Genomic DNA, 25,853 nt, shown 5'->3' on the forward strand with positions numbered 1-25,853 from the left:
ACAATCTCAGAAAGAAAAACAACTTGCATATTTTCTCTCATATGCAGAATCTAGCCAATAGTATATGTATATATGTAAACAAATGTACATTTGGGTACTATATGACTTCAAGAAAAGAGATCAAGGAAGGCTAAATATAAGGGAATTAGGAATGACTGGATGCAAGTAATAGACATGAGTCATTTAAGATGGTACAAACTAATTGTTTTTCTAGTTTTGATTCTGTCACAGATTTTTTTTTGGTTTTGGTAGTGTACAAAGCATATTTGATACTGACTATAAAATTTAGTGTGATGCTTCACAACCTCAATTATGAATCTTTTGAGACTTAAGTTATCATAAAATGCAGAATTAATAATTTGGAAACTATAAGAGTAGAGTCATGTATGATTGTATGGTTTTAAATAAAATGATGGTGGCATGAACAGTGAGGAGGGGCAGTACGCATGTGGAAACTTAAGAGGGATGCTAGTCTTGAATTGGTGAGGGAATATTGTTGTGGTTTTAAGGAATGTCCCCCATAGTCTCATATATTTGAATTCTTAGTCATTAGGGAGTAGAGTTACAGGGAATGATCAGGAGGTATGGTCTTGTTGTAATAGGTGTAGCTGTGTTGGAGGAAGTGTGTCACTGAGGATGGACTTTGAGATTTAAAAAGCCCATGCCAGCCCCATTCTCTCTCTTCCTGCAGCCTGTGGATCCAACTGTAGAATGCTCAGCTCCTTCTCCATCACCATGTCTGCAAACATGTCACCATGCTACTCACCATGAAAATAATGGACTAAACCTCTGAAGTAATAAGCAAGCCCCAATTAAATGCTTCCTTTGATAGGAGATGCCATGGTCATGTTGATTCTTCACAGAAATAACACACTGACTAAGACAATCCTGGAGCTGAAGTAGGAGGCAAAGGGTAACAAGCAGAGGATGCAGAAGCCACCTCAGTACAGTTGCTGGGCTTCACATCCCAGGATCTCAAGCCTAAGGGCAATTTGGTGCTCCCAGATCTGGGGGTGAATTCGAAGATATCTAGTGAGTAATGGTGGGTCTAGAGAATTTACCATAGGTGTGGATGAGTCCTGATTCCCCCGAAAAACCTGAAAGAGGATAGATAGAATTTATTAACTGACTGACAAAACAAAAGTACCATTTATACCACATTCTTGCTAGAAGCCTCAAGTTCAGTTTCTCGTTGCTCTGTCACTCATCAATATCTCCTCTTCCTCATAGCACTTTCCCCTCTTTGCATCTGTCATAATGCTTATCACAACATGCGAGTGACTTACTTCAATTTGATTTTAGCATTTTAAGATTGAACTTTGGGAGATTAGATGAATCCATGAACCAAAAAGTTGTTTTGACTTGTAGAATTGAGATCAAGCCACTTATCTGCTATGTAGGACTGCTCTAGCTATGCCTTACATCTGAAATATTCTCACCCATGTCCAAAACTCAATAAAATAAAATGCTTTGCCTGAGGTCATAAACAATATCTCTGTGCCAAGTAATCTGGAGGTGGGAGTCAGGACTCAACTAGTTGACTCCACAGTCACTGTTGTAAGATGAGTTATAGCATGAAAACTAAAAGATCCAGAAACTGATACTGGGGTTCAAGCTTCACGCTGAAGATCACAAAAGCAAAGCAGTCAAGGCAGCAGATCTTACATTTACCCAGCTGAAATAGCAATCATGGTCTCCACAAATCCTCAGAGACAAAAGGTTCTGAATTCCTGTCTTCTCCTCCTTATATTCCTTTCTCTGCCCAGCCATATCACTCCTGTCTCTATCTCCCTAGTGCTGTGATTAAAGGCATGAGATCCCAGGCGCTGAGGTCACCTTTGTATAAGCTGCTTCTTTTAAGACTTTGTTTTTTCCTTGGAATTTTACTTCTTTGCTTGTAGTTCCTATATTCTCTCAGAATGTCATTCACAGTTTTCTGTTAATGTAGGTTCTTAGTAAATTTTGTCCTGAGAGTGTGGTCACAAATTAATCTGGTTCTATTTATAAATGTCAAGATCTAAGACATGTTATATCTTTCATTAATTTTTAAAGGTAGGTTCTTACTCTGTAACTCAACTTGACCTTGAACTGAGTGACATTATTATAGGCTTGAGTCACCATATCCACTGTACCTTTCCTGTGAGAACATACCTTTACTTTGCCATTATGTAAAATGTGAGTCCAGTGATGGCCATCTTGACTGCTGGAGATAAGGAACTCTTTCACAAACATGCTGGTAAAGAGAGATTTAACTCCCTGCGTTATTATTCCAGTGATTTTCATTGTCTTTTTTAAGTCCACTTGCAACCATTCTTTTGGATCATTCACCTGAGGAAGAGATATTGGAATAATATTTCCTTTGTCACTATTTGCTTCCAGAAATCCACAACTCTCTTTTTAACCACACTACAGTACTTACTACCCTACATAATGGTTTGTCTTCTTTCTTTACTTGGCTAAGAATCCTGAGGGCCACTTTTTTCCTAGAAAGTGCCAAAGGAGTATCTACTAGAATATAAAGTCTGGCAATGTAGTAGCCAAACTCATTCAAAATAATAATACTCTGGACTTTAATTTTTTCATTGCATTTACTTATTTGTCCTGGTGTGTGTGTGTGTGTGTGTATGTGTGTGTGTGTGTGTGTGTGTGTGTACAGTAATGGGCCATGGAGCCTGTGTGGGGATGTGAGGACAACTTAAAGGAGTTGGTTCTCTCCTTCCCCTATGTGGACTCTAAGAACTGATCTCAGTTCTTTAGGTTTGGTGGCAAGTACTTTGATCTGCCGAGCCATCTCACCAGCTCTGTATTGGACTTTAGCTACCATGATGATTTCACAGATATTAGCCTAGTATTCTTCCAGGTAGTTCATTAATGACCAACTGTTTCTTCAGTGAATGCTGTGTAAAGTCACATGATATATCAACTAAATGCCACTGTTCTTAGGAACAATGACGAGAAACACCTACGAAAAACAAGGGATTCTATTTTTCCAGGCTCTATTATCTATTTTTATTAGTTAAGTGGTAAATATATTGTTTGTACCTGAGGTCGCCAGGCATTAGTCCTTCCCTGGAGGTGAAGTCGAGCTTGTGAAGGATACCAATTGGCAAACAAATTGGTGAAGTAGGATGAGGCAGTAATTTGTGTATCTGATATTACTTTATTCTCCATTCCCAATGGTATGCTACAACCTCAAAGAAACAAAATTGCAATGTTGTCACATGGGTAGGCTGCAGCCTAGATCTCACTGACTGGGCTGCCTTCAATTTTCTAGAGATACTGTCATCATGATAATTTTCAGGTATCAACTTTTACACAATTTCTGCCATTGTTAAAATGCCTAGATTTTTTGGTCAGTTTTGCTTATTTCTGCTTGATTTTAATTTCCTTGTTGATAGAAATATAGATGACTGCTTCTGGCAAACCCTATGGTTAGTATAACTACAGTATGAAACTCCTGTTTGTTTGCTTCTTTGTTTATTTCAGGACTGTGCTGGGGTTTTTGTTGTTGTTTTGTTTTTTTATCACTGACAGTTCTGTGATAGAAATCCCTCCTTACAGTCTCAGGATAACTAAAACAGTTTTTCTACTTATGGTTGAGAAAGGATGACTTGGCACTTACTGTTTAAATCACAGCCCATCAACTCCATTCGAAGAGTACTGCGGATGCTAGAATGAGTGGGGTGCAAACGAATATACCGAGCAATAATTGGAGGATTAAAACTATTGTGTTTAATCCCAGATGAATCCACATTGCCAAAGAAGACCTATTATAAGACATTATAAAAAATATGTGGAAAGTAAATACAACGCATAAAGTGGTACTATTTACATTTTCCTTCTAATTTTGCCTCTGGCATTTTTTCAATATACAGACTAGATAGGTGTTAGCATGGTATACATGAAGATTTTTTTAAAAAAGCACCACGAGGAAGAGTAGAATAAGGTAGTTCAGTGTGGTCTGGGTGAAATGAAGTGGCTTTCTACCTTGGGTACCTCATAAAAGTTGAGGAAGCCATTAGCACTTTGTAACTCCCTCACAGTATCACTGAGAGCAATCAGAAAGGCAAGGTTTGAATAGTTACACCAGTAAGCTGGTGAAATAAGAGATATCTAGCTCTCATTTCACAGGAAAAACAATTTGGCAAACATCTTGGGATGCACATAGGAGGCTGAGAAACACTATGGAATCACCAAGCCAAGTATAGCCTACTGCATATAATCCTGATTATACACTCAGAAGCAGACTACATTTTGTGGACTGAGATCCAACCCCACTCATGTGTAGTCCTAACACTAGCCCTATCCACCCAACTACCTTGGAAGGGCCATTTTCATCAACACTCCTAGTAACAGATAGCTATGGTTTGGATTAGTTTTTTTCTTAATTTCGTGTGTTGGAGAACTGATACTGAATGTTGTGGTATTGAAGTGTTATGGTAGAGGATAAGAAGCTGGCTTGCTTAGTCTTAAATTATTCAGTTTGATAAAGCAACAGTATTGGCCTGAGCTACTCCATTCTGAGTGTAAGAACCAAGTGATAATGATTCTATATCTTGTTTACACAAGTGATAGCCATTATTTGACAGAATATTGGGAGGCATAAAATGATAATTTATTTATACAAGTAAATAATATGCCAGAGACACCAGGCACATGAACTTATCAATTCAACCACATAGAGCCCCCTCACTTGGGACTGTAGAAGAAGGAGCACCTCAAGACTAAAGTGTGGTAGGCACACTAACCAATCACAAGGTCACTTGTCATGAGCCTTGTCCAGGAATTTTGCCACATCAAAAGACTCTGCCTCTGTTCCTGAGCTCAAGCTGTAATGCGGTTTCCAGTTTCTTCTGCTTGTGAAACTTGGCCAACATCAAACTAACAGCTGAAATGTGTTGTCACCTGTAACAACTGCATCTGACATTTCTGCAACTGAAAACAGCTCTGTTCTGTGCTTCATAAGACTTCTTATCTGCCCCCCCAGACTCTTCCTTGCACTTTGCATCAAGATGTTATCTCTGAATTCTGCATACTCTTTAACACTTTCTAGTCATTCTGTAACCTTCATATTTGTTTATTATTTTGTGAAGTATTAATACATTTTTGAGAATTAATAATTATAATTAATATTAATAATCAAGAATTAATATTAGTAAAGATTGAAATAAAATAACCCATTTTCCCAATAGCCAATTATCAAGGTAAACTGGAACTACTTGCCAAATCATAGCTAATAAAATCAACATAATTTATGAATTTATTTTTCAATAAATTCTGACCTTGTGGAAAGATAAAAAATGTCCAAGTTTCTTTTTCTTCGTTCTTATGAACAACTTTTTCAGTAATTTTTTATTTAGACACAATCTTATTTTACATATTAATCCCTCCCCCTGTTTCCTCTCCTTCCCATACTCCCATGCTCCCCATAACTCCCCCAATCCACCCCACACACACTCCCCAAGGATGGTGAGGACTTCCATGGGGGAATCATCAAAGTCTGTCACATCATTTGGGGCAGGACCTAGGCCCTCCTCAGTGTATCTAGTCATCTAAATTTCTAGCATAGCATCTTCGTGATAGGTAGGCAAGGAATTAGAGAAGTGGGAGAGAAGACAGGTTCTTTTATTTTTTGGTTTTGCCTGCATGTATGTCTGTGTGGGGATATCAGATCCCCTGGAACTGGAGTTACAGACTGTTGGTGCTGGGAATTGAAACCAGGTCCTCTGGAAGAGCAGCCACTGCTCTTAACCACTGAGCCATCTCTCCAGTCCTTGAGAAGACATATTTTTTTGTTTTTTTTGTTTTTTTTGAGACAAAGTTCCTCTGTGTAACAGCCTTAGCTGTCCTGGAACTAGCTCTGTAGAGTAGACCAGGCTGTCCTTGAACTCACAGAGATCTTCCTACTTCTGCCTCCTGAGTGCTGGGATTAATGGCATGCACCACTACCACCACCAGGTAAAGACAAGATCTTAATGAAGCAGCTTAAAACTTTCTAATGTCAACCCTCTCAGCAGAATGCAATTTTCAGGCCTATTTCAATAAAACCCTCAATAAACAAAGACTTGATACTACTTCATTCTTTGTTATTTTCTTACATGACTTGCCTTGTCCTTTCTTGCAAGATATAATATCCTTTCCCTAAATTCTGGTTTCATTAAAAGTTTCCTTAACATTTCTTCTGGTCTCTGGTTCTTTTTCTGGGATGGTACTCTAGGAAAGGTGTCCCTAATCTTTAAGGCCATACCACAAAGGATTGAAGTGACTCCAACTCTCTATTAATAGAAGGCCCTTTAAGAGATAGAACCTAAGCCTGGCATGATGGCACGTATCTTTAATTCAAGTACTCGGGAGTCAGAGGTGAACAAATTTCTGAGTTTGAAGTTAGCCTGGTCTACTTCCACTTAGGGAATCCAGGACAGCTGGAGATACACACTGAGATGAGAGGAAGAGAAAGAACCTAGTAAGAGGACACTGGGGGGCATTGTCTTCAGATGGAATTGGGATAATTCTTGTGGAATTCTTGTTCTTATGCAAGATTAAGTTGTCATTAAAGAGAAAACCTCATCCTGATTCATTCTTTGATTCCCTATATTGCCAATATGATCTTTCTCATGGATACTTCTACTAATGTGATGCTATCTATCTTCCACCTGGATCACAGAAGACATGAAAAGAAGCTTATGTCATGACACTGAACCTTTAGAAGTATGAGATACAAATTTATAAAGTTATGAGCTATTGTGGTTTGAATGTGGATGTCTTTCAGAAGCGTTCATGTTTGGAACATTTGGTCTCAGGCTGGTGGTGCAGTTTTGGAAAATTTTGGTAACTTTGGGAAGTAGAATCTTGATCCAGGAAGTAAGTTCCTGGGGTTTGGGCCTTGATGTTTACAGCCTGTCCCTACTTCTTTTCTGCTCTCTCCTTTCCAATGCAACATTATTAGTATGATAGAGGGTTAGTATTCAGACTACATAAATAAGTAAAAACAAAACAAAACAAAAAACCCCCACCTTATATACTGAGAAAACAAACAGCCAGTGTGCCCATCATTAATTTTAGCACTCTGGAGGCAGAGACGGGCAGATGTCTGTGAACTAGAACAGTGGTTCTTAACCTGTGTGTCACAATGTCATTGGGGTTGCACATCAGATATCCAGCATATCAGATATTTATGTTAAAATTCGTAAAAGAAACAAAATAACAGTTATGAAGCAGCAACGAAATAATTTTATTTTGAGGGTCACCACAACTCAAGGTACTGTATTAAAGGGTCACAGCATTAGGGAGGTTTAGAATCACCAAGTTAGAAGCTATCCTAGTCTACATAATGAGCTTCAGGCCAGCCAGGGTTACATAGTGAGACCCTGCCAAAAAAAACAAGAAAGAAAATGAAAGAAAAATTAAAAACCACAAAAGAAGGGAAAAACACTTAATTGAAAAATACAGCATGTGACTAAAATGAGAGTTCTCAAAAAATGAAATATAAATTCATGAGAAACATTTGTTTTAATGTTCAACATCCTTAGCCATTAGGGAAATGAATTTTAAAACTGCTTTGAGATTTCATCTTACCCAAGTCAGAATGGCTAAGATTTAAAAAAAGGATAACAAATCTGGTGTGGATTCAAGGAAAGGGAAATACTTTTTCATTGCTGGTGAGAGTCAAAACTGATGTAGACAGTATGGAAACTTATGTGGAAGTTCCTAAAAAGGTAGAAACAGACCTACCACATGATCCTTTAGGTATATGCTCTTGGGCATATACCTAAAGGCCTCCATTTTATACTACAAAGATGCCTGCTATTCATTCATGTTCATTGCTGCTCTATTCACAATAGCTAGGAAGTGGAAATGGCCTAGACATCTATCAACCGATGAATGGATAAAGAAAATGTAGTACAGTTACACAATGGAATATTAGCCACCAAGAAAAACAAAATTAGCCAGGTTTGGTGGCACACAACTTTAATTCCAGCACTTGGGAGGCAGAGGCAGGCAGATCTCTGTGAGTTCAAGGTCAACCTGGTCTACACAATGAAATCCAGAACATCAAGGTATATGTAGAGATAACCTGTTTAAAAAAAGAAAAGAAAGAAAAGAAAAACAAAATTATGAAAATTTCAGATAAATGGATGGAGTTGGCAACAATCATTCTGAGTTGGATAACCTAGACCCAGCATAACAAACATCATTTTTCAAATTCATAGATTTTGGCTTTGAATCATATATGTGTAGTCTATGTGGAATACCCATGGAGGCCACGAAATTAGTAAGGGCTATAGAGGGGCTTTCAAGAAAGGGGAAGTAAAACTCACTGGTATATAGGGTTAAATGGGAATAATGGAACAGGAAGGGTTATATTTGGGTGGAAGTGGGTAAGTCAGGCTAAGAGGAGGGAATGTGGAGAGGTATAAATAACACAAAAGACATTTTGAATAAGTCATATGAAAACCTACTACTGATGAAGATACTAAAATATACTTATATAGAGAGTTAAAATGATGTTACCTTATAAAGAGACAGCAGTATCCCCACTAGGCAGCAGAGACTAACAAACTGAAAGCCCAGTAACAGGAATGGATTATGTCTTTTAGATTTGTTGGCCAGTGAGTTTACATAGGCTCCCAAACATTAAGTCTGTTTCCAATGCTAAAAATTACCATACAGAACTTTATGGTAAGCCCCTATTGATGAAGACACCACACACTTCAGTAATAGACCATAAAAAAACCAAACTGGCATTGACAAAAAAATTTATCCCTACTGGCTAGCTTTATAGTGATATGATACAATGTTGTATGCACACTTCCAGGCAGAGAGGTAATCAACAATCTTACCCAGCTATGTACCCTGTGAGCTACAATATGACTGGTTTGGCTTGAATTTTTCCACTGGTTTAATAGTGGCATAAATCTTATGAAAGTAACAAACCACTTTCTGCTTAGATCTAAGGCCTGTTCCACAAGATGAAACCCATATCTAGCAACATTGTCAGACCAAGAACCTGTTACTAGAGAGGTTATAGGCCCTAGAAGAGAAACTCAATACTTTTATTCTGCTAAATGAACTGTATTAAATCAACTCCTTATCACTTATTACTGTCAACCCTCATAAGAGAAGCTTCTCTTTAAAGTAGATGGTGATTAATACAGAGACCCACAACATGCCAAGGTGCAGAGAATAAGAGACTGAAGAATGCTCACAGCCCTAAATGGAATGTACACACACACACACACACACACACACACACACACACACACACACATATATATATAATGCCCCTCCTTCCCAAGCTCAAGGATTATTGTGGAAGAGAAGGTAGAAAGAGTACAAAAGCCATAGGTGGTGGATAACTGCAAAGAAATGGTGTCTTCCAGACATAGAAGGACAATTATACATATGAACTCTGAGTGGTTGTATCAATATGCACAAGACCTACACAAGTTCAAATCAGACCAAATTCCATCACAGAGGGGGGAGGTGGCATAAAGTCTCACTCCTTGTCAAGGAACTATTTATAATTGATAGGTGCTGGGAAATGGATAATCTACACTTTCTTTAAAAGTGTAGCCCAATCCAAGAGACAACAAAAACATGCAGATTACTGCTGTTGCCCTTGGTTGGTTCCAGAAGTGGGAGGTACGTTGGTACTGCTGAACACAACATATACTTCAGAAACACGGTCCAGAGACTCTTAAGTTGAATGTGCCCTCCAAGAAGACTAACTTTCATGGTACCAGAAGGCACCATGCAAGTTTCCAAAGAAGGGAGGCAACCAACAGTCCTACCCAGCTATTATGCTCATGAAATACTTCAATGACTAAAATGGCACGATAATCCTAAGGGTGCAGTAGTGACATGCATAGCTTAATGGTAATCAACAGCTCTCTAATTGGATTCAAGACCCTCTCAGCAAGAGGGATACCATGCCTGGTACTTGGAAACCTAGCTAACTACTCAGTGTTAATGAAGTATGGTTATTGGAGGAAAAGAATCTATAACTACTACTTTATTAAACCAGCAAAATACCTAAAAACAATCTATAAAATGTTTTCTAATACCCATAGATAAGTGTGGTCTTCATCCCTCACCACTACAGAAAACCACAACCAGTAAATATGCAGAGTTGTGGATATATATCTACAAAACACTCCTACACCTAAGACATTGGGAACATTGTGGGAGAGGCAATGGAAAGATATGAAGAGCCAGAGGATCAGAGAGTTTGCTGTGAGATTGTCTCTCCCAGTAATGTCAAAATATATACTCATAAAATTTCACCAACATGACTGCCCAAATGTGAGTGGAACAAGGATGACACTAATAGACATGGTAAAACAGACAGGGAAAAGTCCAAGAGGCCTCAACCCTAAACAAAGAACTACAGACAACTGAGGAAACCTAGGAGTATTTCCTTGTTCAGTGCAAATGGTCAGTCCTGAAAAATAAATGCAAGTAATATTATACAGACTGAACAGGTTATATTTAGGAACATATATTCATGTAATAACAAGGGAAAAGGAGGCCATGAATTTGAAGAATAGAAGGAAGGGGTGTATGGGAGAATTTGGAAAGGGAAATGGAAGAAAGAAATGTTACAATAATATTATAATATCACACACACATACACACATGCACACACACACACACACACACACAGATAGAGAGAGAGAGAGCCCTGGAAACTCATCAGACTTCAGTGGAAGGCTCCACATTCAAGAATATATGGGAAACATAAATTGTACTTGATTAGTGCCAAAAAAGAAAAGAAAAAGAAAAAAGAGCACCAACAACAATTTATGCTGGAGAGGATGTGGAGAAAGGGGAACACTCCTCTACTACTGGTGGGAGTCCAACTTGCACAACCACTTTGGAAATCAGTATGGAGATTCCTCAGAAAAATGGGAATACGACTACCACAAGACCCAGCAAATCCACTCTTAGGCATATATCCAAAAGATTCACATTTATACAAGGACATTTGTTCCACTATGTTCATAGCAGCATTATTTGTAATAGCTAGGTCCTGGAAACAACCTAGATGCCCCTCAACCGAAGAATGGATAGAGAAAATGTGTATAAAATGGAGTACTATTCAGCAGAAAAAAACAATGGAATCCTGAAATTTGTAGGCAAATGGATGGCTCTAGTAGAAACCATCCTGAGCCAGGTAACCCAGTCACAAAATGACAAACATGCTATGTACTCTCTCTTATATATAGTTTTTAGACATAGATCTGGGGAGTGCCAGCCTACAATCCCATGGCCAGAGAGTCTGGGGAACAGAACCTTCATCCAATGTCTGATGGAATCAGAGGCAGACTCCCACAGCTAAACACTGAGCTGAACTCAAGGAACCCAGTGACAGAGAGGGAGGACAGATGACCAAAGGGGTTAAGACTGGGCTGGTTTAACCCACAGAAGCAGCTGACCTGAACAAGGGGGAGCTCTTGAATCCCAGACTGATGGCTGGGAATCCAGCATGGGACTAATCAAGACCCCCTGAATGTGGGTGTCAATGAGGAGGCCTAGGCAATCTATTGGGCCTTGGGAGGCAGATCAGTATTTATCCAGGGCACACAAATGGACTTGAGTGCCCATTCAACAATGAGAGATGCTCTCTCAGCCTAGATTTTTGTGGGAGGGGCTAGGTCCTGCCCTGGATGAAATGACAGACTATAGACACCCCCGTGGAGGGCCTCACCCTCCCTGGGGAAATGAGGGTGGTATTGGGGGGGTTGGTGTGAGCACATGGGAGGAGGGGAGGGAAAGGAAGAGGGACCTGTAACTGACATGTGAAGCAACCTTGTTTCTAATTTAAATTTAAAAATAAAAAACCAAAAATAAATAAATAAATGGGACTCCTGATACTGAGAAGCAAAGACACAGTCAACAAGACAAAATGGCTGCCTACAGAATGGGAAAATATCTTCACCAATCCCATATCTGACAGAGGGCTGGTTTCCGAAATATACAAAGAACTCAAGAAGCTAGTCACCAAAACACCAAAGAATCCAATTAAAAAGTGGGTTACATGGCTGGAGGGATAGCTTAGCCATTAAAGGCTAGGCTCACATCCAAAAAATCGGGATAATTCTCCATAGAGGAATCTAAAATGGCTGGAAAGCACTTAAGAAATTACCTAACATCCTTAGCCATCAAGGAAATGCAAATCCAAACAACTCTGAGATACCATCTTACACCTGTCAGAATGGCTAGAATTAAAAACATCAAAGACAGATTGTAGGGGAAAGATCACATACCCAAGATACTGGGCATGGACAGGGGTACGTGGGACAAGAACTTTCTTAATGCTAATGAGAAAGGACAAACAGCTGCAGAAAGATACTTGACTACACAAAAAATTTCTGAACTAAACCAACCGGTGTATTTCAAGGATGTTAAGACCTCAGTTTGGAAACCTGGATATGTGTTACATTGGGAAGGGGTTTTGCCTTTGTTTCCACAGGGGAAGAAAAACTTTGGATTCCATCAAAATTAATCAAGATTCGATCCAAATAGGAGAAACCTCAGGAGGAGGAAAGATGACAGCTCATTCACAAAGTCATATTCTATAACATGTAAGGTGACCTCACAAAGGAAGGGAAGTGTTTTGTTTTTGTCTACACCGGGACACCCATCTCCAAACAGCGAAAAAATACTGGACATATGGATACCAGAAGAAGATAGGATAGCTACCCAAAGGACCATCAAACAAACAAGAATCCACTGTGTGGTATCAGTGTCTAACTCTCTCCATCTTGTTGTTATAATATCCATTTCTCCTTGCTTGTTAATACTCTTTTAGTCCCAATTCATTTAACTAAAGCTGGCTTTGGAGTTGGATTGGCTCTCCTACTCTAAATCCAAGCATGTTGTTAAAATAAAATTCAGAATTTCTGTATTATATCAAAGAGCCATTGATATAAGACAGAAGAAAACAAAACTAGGGACTGTCATCTCTTTATACTCGGTTCCTTTTCTGAAAGTCTAATTTCCCTCATGTTTACTATCTTCCTTATTGTAGCCTTTCCCAGTATGCATACATATAAAAGTTGAAAATTTCTCTGTTAACATTAATGTTTGAGTTTCCCAGAGAACAAGGAATTTCCTAACAGCAATCTTCAAACACTTCAGAAAGAAAACGGGGCCCCACTTCATCAACTCCACTAGATCTGACTTGATGCATCTGAACTGCCCCACATCATTGATTCCACCTGACAAGTACCATCATGAAACCAGTTTTGAACTACATCACTGAACACAACTCTGGATCAATGAACTGATGTGGTGCACCTTCTACAATCTGGCCAAAGCTTCAGACAAGAGCTTCAATCAACATTAGAACTTCAGTCAAGAACTTCAATCAAGCACCTCCTGCCAAACAGAGACTATTTAATCTATTTAAGACTCTTTTTACACTAACATTTTCTTCCTACAGGTTCCCATGAGATTGTTGTCATCCCATTTCAGCAGCAAGTAATCTTGAGACTACTACGCCCCCTTTCCCTACTGTTGATATTGCAGGAGTTTACACCTGTTGGTGTTAGTTTTCAATTATTTAGGGTTGGGATTGGAAGGAGGTGTTCAGACTTGGGCATTTCTTTCAGATAAGTTTAGGATTTAGATGGGATAGTTATGCTTAGTTTAGGATATAAGTAGATTATAACTTGTTTATCACATTCTAGGTATATATGTTGCATATGTTTGAGCTTTGTATCAAGTTTAAATCTTTTATTTAGACTAAAAGGGGAATTATAGGGGAAAGATCACATATCCAAGATACTGTCCACGCCCCTTTGGGCATGGACAGGGGTACGTGGGACAGATGAGGAATAAAAGGAGAAGGGAAAGTAAATCTCTCTCTCTTGGATTCTGGCCACTGTGGAACAACAGAGCACTTCTTAGTAAGTGATTTCTATATTTAATAAAGTATTTTAGACCTCCTTTCCTTTTCAAGTAGTATTGTTTCCTATTTCAACAGTTTATGCTGGAGAGGATGTGGAGAAAAAACACTCCTACATTGCTGGTGGGAGTGCAAAGTTGTACAGCCACTTTGGAAATTACTACAACGGTTTATCAGAAAAAATGGGAATCAGTCTATCTGAAGATCCATCAATTCCACTCTTAGGCATATACCCAAAGGATGCACATTCATACCACAAGGACATCTGTTCAACTATGTTCATAGCAGCATTATTTGTAATAGCCAGAACTTGATTTTTTATTTAATTTAAATTAGAAACAAGTTTGCTTCACATGTCAATCCCAGCTCCCTCTCCCTCCCCCTCTTCCACCTCCCTTAAACCCTTCCCCAATCCCTCCTGCAATCCCCACTCCACTCTCCAAGGAGGGTGAGGCCCTTCATGGGGGATCTGTCATATGATCTGGAGCAGGACCTAGGCCCTCCCCCATGTGTCCAGGTGGAGACAGCATCCCTTCATGGCTCCCAAATTCCATATGGATGACAGGGCTAAATGCTAATCTATTGCCCAAGGCCCCAAAGAATGATGAGGCCTCCTCACTGACACCTACGTTCAAGGGGTCTGGATCAGTCCCATGTTGGCCTCTCAGTTATCATTCTGGAGTCTATGAGATCCCCCTGCTCAGGTCAGCTGCTTCTGTGGGTTTCAAACCTATAATGGCTCCCTCTATTGTGGTATCTCTCATCCTTCTCTCCTCTATTCTTCCCCTGACTTAACTTTCCTGCTCCCCCATGTTGTCCTCTCCTTTCCTCTTCACCCCCTCTCTTTCTCCCAGCTTCCTCACCCCTCTCACCATGCTTCCAATCCCCTCAGAAGATGTGGTCCTGTTCTCTTTCTCTGGGTTACCATGCATATCTCTCTTAGGGTCCTCCCTGTTTCCCAGATTCTCTTGCTATCGGATTGTAGACTGTCACTCCCCTGTTTCATGCCTAAAATCCATATATGATTGAGTACATACCATGCTTGTCTTCTTGTGACTGGGTTACCTCACAAGTGCCATCCATTTGCTAGCAAATTTTAATATTCCATTGTTTTTTTCCAATAGCCAGAATTTGTAAGCAGCCTAAGTGCCCTTCAGCTGAAGAATGGATAAAGAAAATGTGGTACATTTACAGAATGGATTACTACTCAGTGAAAAAACAATGAAATCTTGAAATTCGCAGGCAAATGGATGGAAATAGAAGAAACCATCCTGACTGAGGTAACTCAGACACAGAAAGACAAGCATGTTATGTACTCACTCATAAGTGTATATTAGACATAGAGCAAATGATAACCAGCCACAATTCACAACCCCAGAGAAGCCAGGAAACAAAGAGGACCCTAAGAGAAACATACATGGTCCCCTGGAGAAGGGAAAGGGACAAGATTTCCTGAGCAAATTGGGAGAATGGGGGAAGGGGAGAGGGTGCGAGGAGAAAGAGGAGAGGAGAAGAGAACATGAGGGATCAGGAAAGTCGAGTTGGGAGAAGAATAGAGAAGGAGAGAAATAAAAGAGATACCTTAATAGAGGGAGCCATTACAGGTTTAAAAGAGAAATCTGGCACTATGGAAATGTCCATGGATTCACAAGGATGACCCCAACTAAGAAACTAAGCAATAGCCACCTTAAATGCCCTTCTCCAATAATGAGATTGATGACTACTTTAAATGCCATCCTAGAGCCTTCATCCAGTAGCTGATGGAAGCAGAAGCAGGGATCCACAGCTAAGCACTGAGCCAAAGTCCTGGGATCCAGTTGTAGAGAGGGAGGAATGATGAGCAAAGGGGTCAAGACCATGCTGGGGAAACCCACAGAAACAGCTGACCTGAGCAACTGGGAGCTCACGGACCCTAGTATTACAGCTGGGGAACCAGTATAGGACTGAAGCAGGCCCCTTGAACATGGGTGTCAGTTGGGAGACCTGGGCAGTCCATGGAGCCTCTGGCAGTGGAACCAGAATTTATTCCTAGTGCACAAATGGGCTTTGGGAGCCCATTCCCTATGGAGGGCTACTTTCAGTCTAGATACACAGGGAAGGGCCTAGGTCCTGCCCAAAATGATGTGACAGACTTTGATGATGAGCTTCACCCACCCTGGGTAGGGGATGGGCGTGGGATGGGGGTTGGTGGGGGGAGGTCAGGAGGGAAAGGGAAGAACTGGGATTGGTATGTAAAATTAGATTGTTTCTAATTTAAATAAAAATTATTAAAATTTAAAAACCCATAAAATAATTGAGTATATATATGGAAAATAGACTTTATGGCTGGTTAATTTCCTTGAGCTTACCTTTAGAGAATAAATTCCCAAGGTTTTCCCTTTCTTACATGTACAAGACAGATCTTAATCTCTATTCATGGTTCTGGCTGATAAACTAAAGTCTTTCACTTATAGATCCCTAAGAAAATTCACATTCTCATAATACAACATGTCTGTATTTTATCATGTATGAAAGCATTAAAACTTTGGCTTTTTTGTATGTCCATAAACATTAACATTAACCCATAGGAAGAAAATTAATTTTTTGGAGTTTTTAGGGTGTACCATCTGTGAAACACTCTTTAAAGTTTTCATGCACTCTCATGAAAGAACTAATTACATACCATTAAGGTTCCAGTGGAATTCCCTCGATAACTCAACCACTTCTTCCCATCAAGACTATACATGATGATAAACTGTGAGATGTAGAGGCTGGAAAATTTCTGACGGGCACCCTGAGTCTTGATGCCATGAATAATCATTGGTGTCAACAGATCTACCTACCAAAAAAACCAACTTATTTTAATTGGTTTTAAAGCACATACTATACTCTGAAAAATAAGTATTTATTGTTATTAATTATTTACTTAGGAAGACTCTAATGCTTGCATGGTAAGGGGAATCAGGTACCAGTGTTGAAATTTGAACATGTATGTATTTAAAACAATGCAACATATGGTAGGGATGAGTAGGAAAGGTATTTATTGAATTATCTATTTCCTGGTAAACCAGATCACTTTCAAATCAATGAGTCATTTCCTCCTCATACACATCCATGGGGCTGCACAAATGAACCAGAATAGTCTAATACTTTACCAATTCTTTTGTTTGTTTGTTTGTTTTGTTTTGTTTTTCAAGACAGGGTTTCTCTGTATTGTTTTGGAGCCTGTCCTGGAACTCGTAGACCAGGCTGGCTTCGAACTCACAGAAATCTGCCGGCCTCTGGCTTCTGAGTTCTGGGATTAAAGGCGTGAACCACCAACACCCATCGAGGATCCTTCTTAACATACTAGATATCTTCCCCGTAGCTGAAAATTTTATCTCAAGAAAAATTTTTAACTTGATTTTTAAAATCAAGACCGGCCTACTTTGCCAATACTTCTGCACCAACTAAAACTATTTTCCTCCCCTTCCTAGATCAGCACTATCTCTGCAATATTATCAGGAATAAACTATTATTATGGCATGAATTCTAATTGGTATTAATTGGGGTTAAAGTTGAAGACCAGAGAAGCAAAGCAGTCAGTCACTAGAGAGTACTCACCTCTAACAGTGCTCAGAGTAAAAGGGCAATCCTGTCCTCAGATTGCATCTCTAGACTTCATCTGTCTCCACAAAACCTGAGACATCACTGAGCTCCTGTCTCCTCCCACCTTATATTACTTTCAAGTGCTGAGATTAAAGTTGTGTGAGCTCTGTTTCTCTTTTAGACTGGATCAATTTCATGTAGCTTGGGGTGGCACTGTATTAACAGAGATCTGTCTGCCTCTGTCTCCTGGGTGCTGGTATTAAAGTTGTATACCACCACTGCCTGGTCTTTATGGCTAACTAGTGCGGCTAGCGTTGCATTCTTCAGGCAAGCATTATTTGTTAGATCATAAACAAAACATCACCATACATTATACCTCTTTCAAATGTTAATTGAAAAAATATTCTTCATGCTTAGTCTTCCCTGACTCAGACAAATGTAGTACTGCTTTACCTGAGTTTCTACTTCATGTTATATATAATACCTTTATTCTAGCAAATTATTGCACTACATTATAAAGGTGCTTTGCTTGTCTTCCTCTATTATATTGGACTGAGATTCTTCTTATGTCCTTGTTTATCTGTAAAGTGAAGATAATGTTTATCTTGAAGGATTAAAGAGGTAATAAATGTAATATGATGAATCTAGTAACTAATACATGCTAATCAATAAGCAAATCTTCCCTCTAACTCTGGTATCTAACATGGTAGTATGTAAATGCTAATACTTAGAAAATGTTTTGGGTCTGTGTTACCTCACTGAGGATGAGTTTTTCCAATTCCATTCATTTGGCTGCAAATTTCAAGATGTCGTTTTTTTCTACTGCTGAGTAGTACTCCCTTGTGTAAATGTTCTCACTCATAAGTAGATATTAGAAGTAAAGTAAAGGATACCAGGCTACAATCCACAACTCCAGAGAACTATGTAAAAAGGAATATCCAAATACTTCTTTTTTGTTAAAGAAGCTAAAATTATACAATGGAAAATGAAAGCAATGGAAAATGTGCTAGCATAACTGGAGGTTGACATGTAGAAGATTGCAAATAGATCCATATCTATTTCCATGCGCAAAGCTCAAGTCCAAGTGTATCAAAAACCTTAACATAAATCCACACTGAGCCTCAGAGAAAGTAGGAAAGTAGCCATGAATGGATTGGCACAGGAGACAACTTCCTAAAAATATATTACCAATAGTACAGACACTGAGAGCATCAACGAATAAGTGGGACCTACTAAAACTGAGAAGCTTTTGTGAGGCAAAGGACATTGTCAAGAAGACAAAATGACAGCCTACAGAATGGGAAAACATCTTCACTAATCCCACATCTGACAGAGGGCTGATCTCCAAAATATATAAATAACTCAAGAAACTAGACATCAAAATACCAAATAATCCAATTAAAAAGTGGGGTACAGATATGAACAGATAATTTTCAACAGAAGAAACTCAAATGGCTTAAAGACATTTAAGGAACTGCTCAACATCTTTAGTCATCAGAGAAATACAAATCAAAACAACTTTAAGAAACCCTGAAAGTGACATGCGTAACATTAAATAAAAAATATGGAAAAAGTGGCACAGGCACTGAGATCAACAATTAACAAATGGGACCTTCTGAAACTAAAAAGCTTTTGTAAGGCAAAGGACACAATCAAAAAGACAAAAAGGCAGGCCACAGAATGGGAAAAGATATTCACTAACCCTACATCTGACAGAGGGCTAATCTCCAAAATTTACAAAGAACTCAAGAAACAAGTCTCCAAAACACCAAAGGATCCACTTGAAAGGTGGGGTACAGAGCTAAATAGAGAATTCTCAGTAGAGGAGGCTAAAATGGCCAAGAGACACTTAAGAAAGTGCTCAACATCTTTAGCCATCAGGGAAATGCAAATCAAAACAACTCTGAGATACCATCTTACTCCTGTCAGAATGGCTAGAATCAAAAACACCGAAGACAATTTATGCTGGAGAGGATGTGGAGAGAGAGGATCACTCCTCCATTGCTGGTGGGAATGCCGACTCATACAGCCTCTTTGGAAATCAGTATGGAGATTCCTCAGGAAAATGGGAATTAATCTACCACTAGACCCAGCAATTCCACTCTTAGGCATTTATCCAAATGAGGCAGGTTCATACAACAAGGGCATCTGCTCCACTATGTTCATAGCAGCATTGTTTGTAATAGCCAGAACCTGGAAGCAACCTAGATGCCCCTCAACTGAAGAGTGGATAGAGAAAATGTGGTACATTTACACAATGGAGTATTACTCAGCAGAAAAAAACAATGGAATCTTGAAATTCGCAGGGAAATGGATAGCACTGGAAGAAACCATCCTGAGTGAGGTAACCCAGTCGCAAAAAGACAAACATGGTATGTACTCACTCATATATGGATTTTAAATATGGATCAGGATAGTGCCAGTCTGCACTTCCACAGATAGAGAGTCTGGGAAACAGGAAAGAACCTAAAAGATATGCATATATGCATAGTACCCAAGAGAAGAGGATGGAGACAAGATCCTCTGAATGGATGGGGAACAGGGCGAGGGGGGTAGTGGGACCTGGGAAGAGTAGAGGGGGTAAAGAGGAAGGGAGTTGGTCATGGGGGAACAGGAAGTTGAGGGGGTGGGGGTAAAATAGGGGGAAGAGGGAATCATAGGATCGAAGACAGATCAGGCACCAGAGTGACCTCGAGTGATCCAAAGGTATAACATCAATTGGCAAGCTAAGCAATAGTGGAAGGACCACCTCGAATGCCCATTCCTGATAATGAACTTGATGTCTATAACTATCCGGGAGCCTTCATCCTGGGACTGATGGAAGCAGAGGCAAACACACAACTAAGCAATGAACTGAACCCAAGGAACCCAGTGACAGAGAGAGAGGAGTGATGAGCAAATTGGCAAGGAATGGGCTGGCAAAACCAGCAGAGACAGCTGATCTGAACAGGGAGTGCTCTTGGACCCCAGACCGACAGTGGGGAGGCCAGAATGGGACTGATCTGGACCCCCCAAATGTGAGTGTCAGTGAGAAGGCCTGGGCAACCTATGGGGCTCTGAGCTGTGGATCAGTGTCTATCCCTGGTATACAATCTGTCTTCATGTGCCTATGGCACAAAGAGAGATGCTCTCTCAGCCTGGACTCTTAGGGGAGTGCCTTGACCCTACCAAGAGTGAAATGATAGACTTTAGACATCCCCTATGTGGAGGGATTTGGCAATAGGGTGGGAGGGAGGGTGGAAGGGGAGTGCGGGAGGAGGGGAGGGAGAGGGAACTGGGATTGACATGTGAAACAAGCTATTTAAAATTAAAATAAAAAATGATTAAAAAATATGGAAAAAAAGATTACTCAGCTCAGAAAAACAAATCCAAAAAAAGAAACCCTCTTACACCTGTCTGAATGGCTAGAATCAAAAACACTGATGACAGCTTATGCTGGAGAGGATCTGGAATAAAGGGAACACTCTTCCATTGCTGGTGGGAATGCAAACTTGTATAGCTGCTTTGGAAATCAGTGTGGCGGTTTAACAGAAAACTGAAAGTGAATCTACCTCAAGACCTAGCAATGTCACTCTTAGACATATACCCACAAGGACATCTGTTCAACTATATTCATAGAAGCATTATTTGTAATAGCGAGAAACAACCTAGATGACCCTCAACCAAAGAATGGATAAAGAAAATGTGATACATTTACACAATGGAGTACTATTCAATGGTAAAAAACAATAACAGATTGAAATTTGCAGGCAACTTCTCCTATAATGAGATTGATTACTACCTTAAATGCCATCCTGGATCCACTTGTAGAACTCTCAGCTCCTCTTCCAGTCCCATGTCTGCTTGCATGCTATCATGCTTCCCCCATGATCATAAAATGCACTAAACCTCTGAAACTGTAAGCTAGCCCAATTAAATTTTTCCTTTATAAGAGTTGCAGTGGTCATGTTGTCTCTTCATAGCAACAGAATACTGACTAAGACAAAAGACATGCTATGATCACTTGACTTTTTTGTTTAATGACCATCTTCTTTTGTTTATTGTAACATTCATATAGCCATTCATTAAAAGAACATTTCTAGTGTTTACTCTGCATAAAACATTTTTTAAAAAGAAAGAGAATGCTTCAGTCAGGAGGGAGGGAAAACTGGCTGGGATATATATGAATGATTGGGCTATACACAAACCTGTATGACATTTTCTTAATTAGTACTTGATGTGGTAGGGCCCATCCTATTAGGGGTGGTTCCAACCCTGGGTTGGTGGTTCTGGCTTTTATAAGAAACAGGCCAAACAAGGCATATCAAACAAACTAGTAAGCAGCACCCCCTACAGCCTCTACATCAGTTCCTGTCCCCAAGTTCCTGCCCTGTTTGAGTTCCTGTCCTGATTTCCTTTGATGATGAATAGTGCTATGGAAGTCTAGTCAAATAAACCCTTTCCCCACCAAGTTACTTTGGTCATGGTGTGTCATCACAGTAATGGTAACCCTAACTAAGACAATGTCTTCTCTTTCTTCCCTTTTGGAATTGTAATGCATATTCTGTACTATTGTACATTGGAAGTACCTGATCTGCTTTTTGGGTTTTGTTTTTACAGGGGTTACTGTTAAGAGATTGCTTTGAGTCTCAGAAGAGACTTTGAATTGTGGATTTTTAACAGTGTTGAGACTGTGGGAGCTGTATTGGCTGATTTTATGTGTCAACTTGACACAAGCTAGATTCATCAGTGCGGAAAGAGTCCCAGTTGAGGAAATGCCTCTATGAGATCTAGCTTTAAGATGATTTCTCACTTAGTGATGGATGGGAGAGGGTCTAGTCCATGATGGTGGTACCATCCCTGAGTTGGTGGTCCTGGCTTCTATAGGAAAGCAGGCTGAGCAAGCCATATGGAGCAAGGTAGTAAGCAGCACCCCTCCATGACTTCTGCATCAGTCAACTCCAGCCTCCAGGTTCCTGGCCTGCTTGATTTCCTAGCCTGACTTCTTCCAAATGATGGGCTATGATCTGGAAGTGTAAGCCAAATAAACCCTTTCCTCCACTTGTTTTTCAGTCATGTGTTTTGTCTAAGCAATAAAAATCCTAACTAAGATAGAAGCTTTAAACATAGTGCCGTGGAAACTTCTCAAAGCTTATGAGGGTGACCATACTAAAGACTCCTAGTAATGGAGGATATGGAGCCTGAACTGGCCATCTTAGGTAACCTGCCAAGGCTCTCTGTGGTGGGACCAGGGCACCAACCTAGCCACAAAACCTTCAACCCACACCTGTCTAGCCTGCAAGATGTGTTGAGGCAATTGGTTGCTCAAAGCATGCGAGAGTGGCCAACCTTTGACTGGTTTTACTTGAGACCCAAGCCACAAGAGGGAGCCCATGCCTGACAATGCTTGGATAGCCAGGATAGCTGATGATTCCAGTGACCTAGAGTAGAACCAAAAATGACCTACGAAAACATAAAAAAATAAAAAGGACATGATTCCTAACAATATTCTGCTATACTTATAGACCAGTTCCTAGTCCAATTATTATCAGAGAGCTTCCTCCAGCAGCTGATGGGATCAGTTGCAGACATCCATACCTAAACATTAGGCAGATCTCAGGAAACTCTGTGGAAGATGGGAAAGAAGGATTGTAGGAGCTAGAGGGGTCAAAGATATCAGATAAACACAGTCCACAGAATCAACTAAGCATGGTTCATAGGGGCTCACAGAAACTTAAGTTGCAATCACAGAGCCTGAATGGGTTTGCAAAGGTCCTCTGCATACACACTGTGGTTGTTTAGCTTGGGTTGTTTGTGGGATTCCTAATAGTAGGAGAGGGGGTATCTCTGATTCTTTTGCCTGCTCTGGGGACCATTTTCCTCCTACTTGGTTGCCTCATCCAGCCTTATCATGAGGGTTTGTGCCTAGTCTTACTACATCTTGTTATGCTATGTTTGGTTGCTATCCCTGGGAGGCCCAATTGTTTATGAAGGAAACATAGGAGGAGTGGATCTGGGGGAGAAGAGATGGGGGGCTGGAAGGATTGGAGGGTAGGAGCCTAATATAATGCCCCAGCTGCACCATTATCCCCTATATTAAGGTAGTCTAGTTTGGTTTTACGCAGGCTTTCCATGTAATTTATTTTCTATTCTAATTTGCATTATCAATTATTTTTAATGTCTCTCAAGCTTTTATACTTTACACATCTTTTAGTGAGTTTCTTTTCTGAGTCTGGTAAACAATGAAAACCTATAACTATAACTGTCTACTCTTCAATTTTCTCAGAGACCCAAGAAGGAAATAATATTAACTGAGTAAACAGGAAGTGCAAGCAAGCCACTTCCAAAAAATGTGAGAAATGACAGAAACAGCTGATTGCCTGGACAGTCACCGAAGATTCCTCTGCAATGTTGGTACATCCATCTTTGGCCTATAGACCTAGCATCTCTGACAGACTTCTGTGAAGCAGGATTTTCTGAAGGCTGTCCCGTCTTGCCTTGGCAAGGTTTTTAGTCACACTATAATGTCCTGCTTATCCAATTTGGACAGCATACTGTTAGCAGTTGAGGCAAGGGCACTTTCTTGCCCAGGGGCTTATCTTTGCCACAAAGAAAGTAAACTCCATGTAAGTTTCTTTGATGCTCATCATCTTTTCTGAAGTAGATTGGTGCCGCCAGAAGCAGACATGTCTTGTTGTCATAAAAATCTATGTTATTAAAACATTTTAAATGCCATATTCTACAGATCTCTGAATTGTTTGAAGATGATGTATCTATCTAAAATATATATCTGTTTGACTTTGAAAACATACCTAATGTGATTACATGTTCGATTGTAATAGGTGACTAGTTACTCACCTGCATTTCCTTATTATCTATCTTATATAGCTGGTAATAATAAATTTTAATAATTAGAAATCTGCATTACATTGACAAATGAACTATATAGGTACAATGCCTTGAACAAGATTAGATACATATGTACAACATTTTTAACCAATTAATTTCGAGGTTCAGTGTGGCTGGATTTATGTTGAAGTCTCATCCATTCGGACTTAAGTTTTGTGCATGGTGATAGACATGGATCTATCTGCAGTCTTCTACATGCCAATATCCAGTTATGCCAGCACCATTTGTTGAAGATACTTTCTTTTTTTCCATTGTATAATTTAAGTTTCTTTGTCAAAAATCAGGTGTTCATAGGTGTGTGGGTTAATATCAGGGTTTTTTATTAGATTCCATTGGTCAACCTGACTATTTTTGTGCCAATACCAAGCTGTTTTCAGGACTAGAGCTCTATAGAAGAGCTTGAAGTCAGGGATGGTGATACCTCCAGAAGTTCCTTTATTGTACAGGGTTGTTTTGGCTATCCTGCATCTTTTATTTTTCCATATAAAGGTGGTAATCTATTGAGCCTTGGGCAGTAGATCAGTACTCATCCCGAGTATACACACGGACTTTGGACTCCCATCCAACAATGTGAGGTGCACTCTCACCCTGAACTCTTGGGGGAGGGTCTAGGCCCTGCCCTGTATGAAATGACAGACTATGGACACCCCCATGGAGGGCCTCACCCTCCCTGGGGAAATGAGGGGATAATGGGAGGGTTGGGGGGAGGGCAGGGGAGGAGGGGAGAAAAAGGGAGAGGGACCTGGAACTGACTTGTGAAGCAACCTTGTTTCCAATTTAAATTTAAAAATAAAAATTATATATACAAAAAGAAATTCATCAACTATGATAAGCTCCACGAGGTTACGTAAGAAAGGAAAGAAAGCCCTGCCCACTTTCTCAACAGGTTAATCAGGACCTTCAGAAAATAAGGACTTCCTCAGTTGGCCCTGCTCTGTTCTTTATGTCTTGAACCTATGTCTGCATAGCAAATGTCCTTTCCTAGGTCACTTATGCCTTTGTTACAACTCAAAAACGTAGCTATATGAATCTTCAACTTTGTTGTACCAAGAATGCACTCAAATTTCATGTAATTATCTCATGTCTGTTTGTGGCCATTGTTTTCAGGTTGTTTTGAGTCTGAAACATCATGGGGTAAAACTCAGTCAGCCTCTTAGAATTCCTGAAGGCACCTGAGTAGTAGCAAAATCGGTAACTACTTCACTTTTACATTTATTGTACTTATTTTATGCAGAAAGTTCTATTGGGGGGGTCACACCCTGTGTGTGTGTGTGTGTGTGTGTGTGAAAAAGCATTTTAAGGTGATTTCAACCTGTAATTATGGCATAGAGACATAGGCGATATTGCCTGTCATGTGCACGTCTCTTTTTTTTTTCTTTTTTGAAATTTATTTTTCAGTTTAAATTTAGATAAGAAACAAGGTTGCTTCACAAGTCAGTTCCAGGTCCCTCTCCCATTCCCTCCCCTCCTCCTGTGCCCTCCCCTCAAC

At 39.9% G+C, this 25,853-nt stretch overlaps 1 protein-coding gene across 3 annotated transcripts in view; it reads right to left on the bottom strand.

Moving 5' to 3' along the window:
* Positions 1-711: 711 nt before the first annotated feature.
* The window catches only part of F8 (coagulation factor VIII), a 146,745-nt gene continuing 121,603 nt past the window's right edge, over positions 712-25,853 (bottom strand). For 2 of the 3 annotated variants that reach the window (XM_040743927.1, XM_040743926.1), the window contains 5 exons: positions 16,572-16,727; positions 3,623-3,767; positions 3,043-3,191; positions 2,152-2,328; positions 712-1,097 (listed from right to left, as the gene is read on the bottom strand). In XM_040743927.1, coding sequence (XP_040599861.1) covers positions 942-1,097; positions 2,152-2,328; positions 3,043-3,191; positions 3,623-3,767; positions 16,572-16,727 — 783 coding nt within the window. In that variant the 3' untranslated portion in view covers positions 712-941. The remainder of the gene's footprint in view (positions 1,098-2,151; positions 2,329-3,042; positions 3,192-3,622; positions 3,768-16,571; positions 16,728-25,853) is intronic. The other variant, XM_040743928.1, reaches the window with a different exon arrangement.

The sequence above is a fragment of the Mesocricetus auratus genome, unplaced genomic scaffold (assembly GCF_017639785.1).
Source record: "Mesocricetus auratus isolate SY011 unplaced genomic scaffold, BCM_Maur_2.0 Super-Scaffold_100003, whole genome shotgun sequence".
Lineage (NCBI taxonomy): Eukaryota > Metazoa > Chordata > Mammalia > Rodentia > Cricetidae > Mesocricetus > Mesocricetus auratus.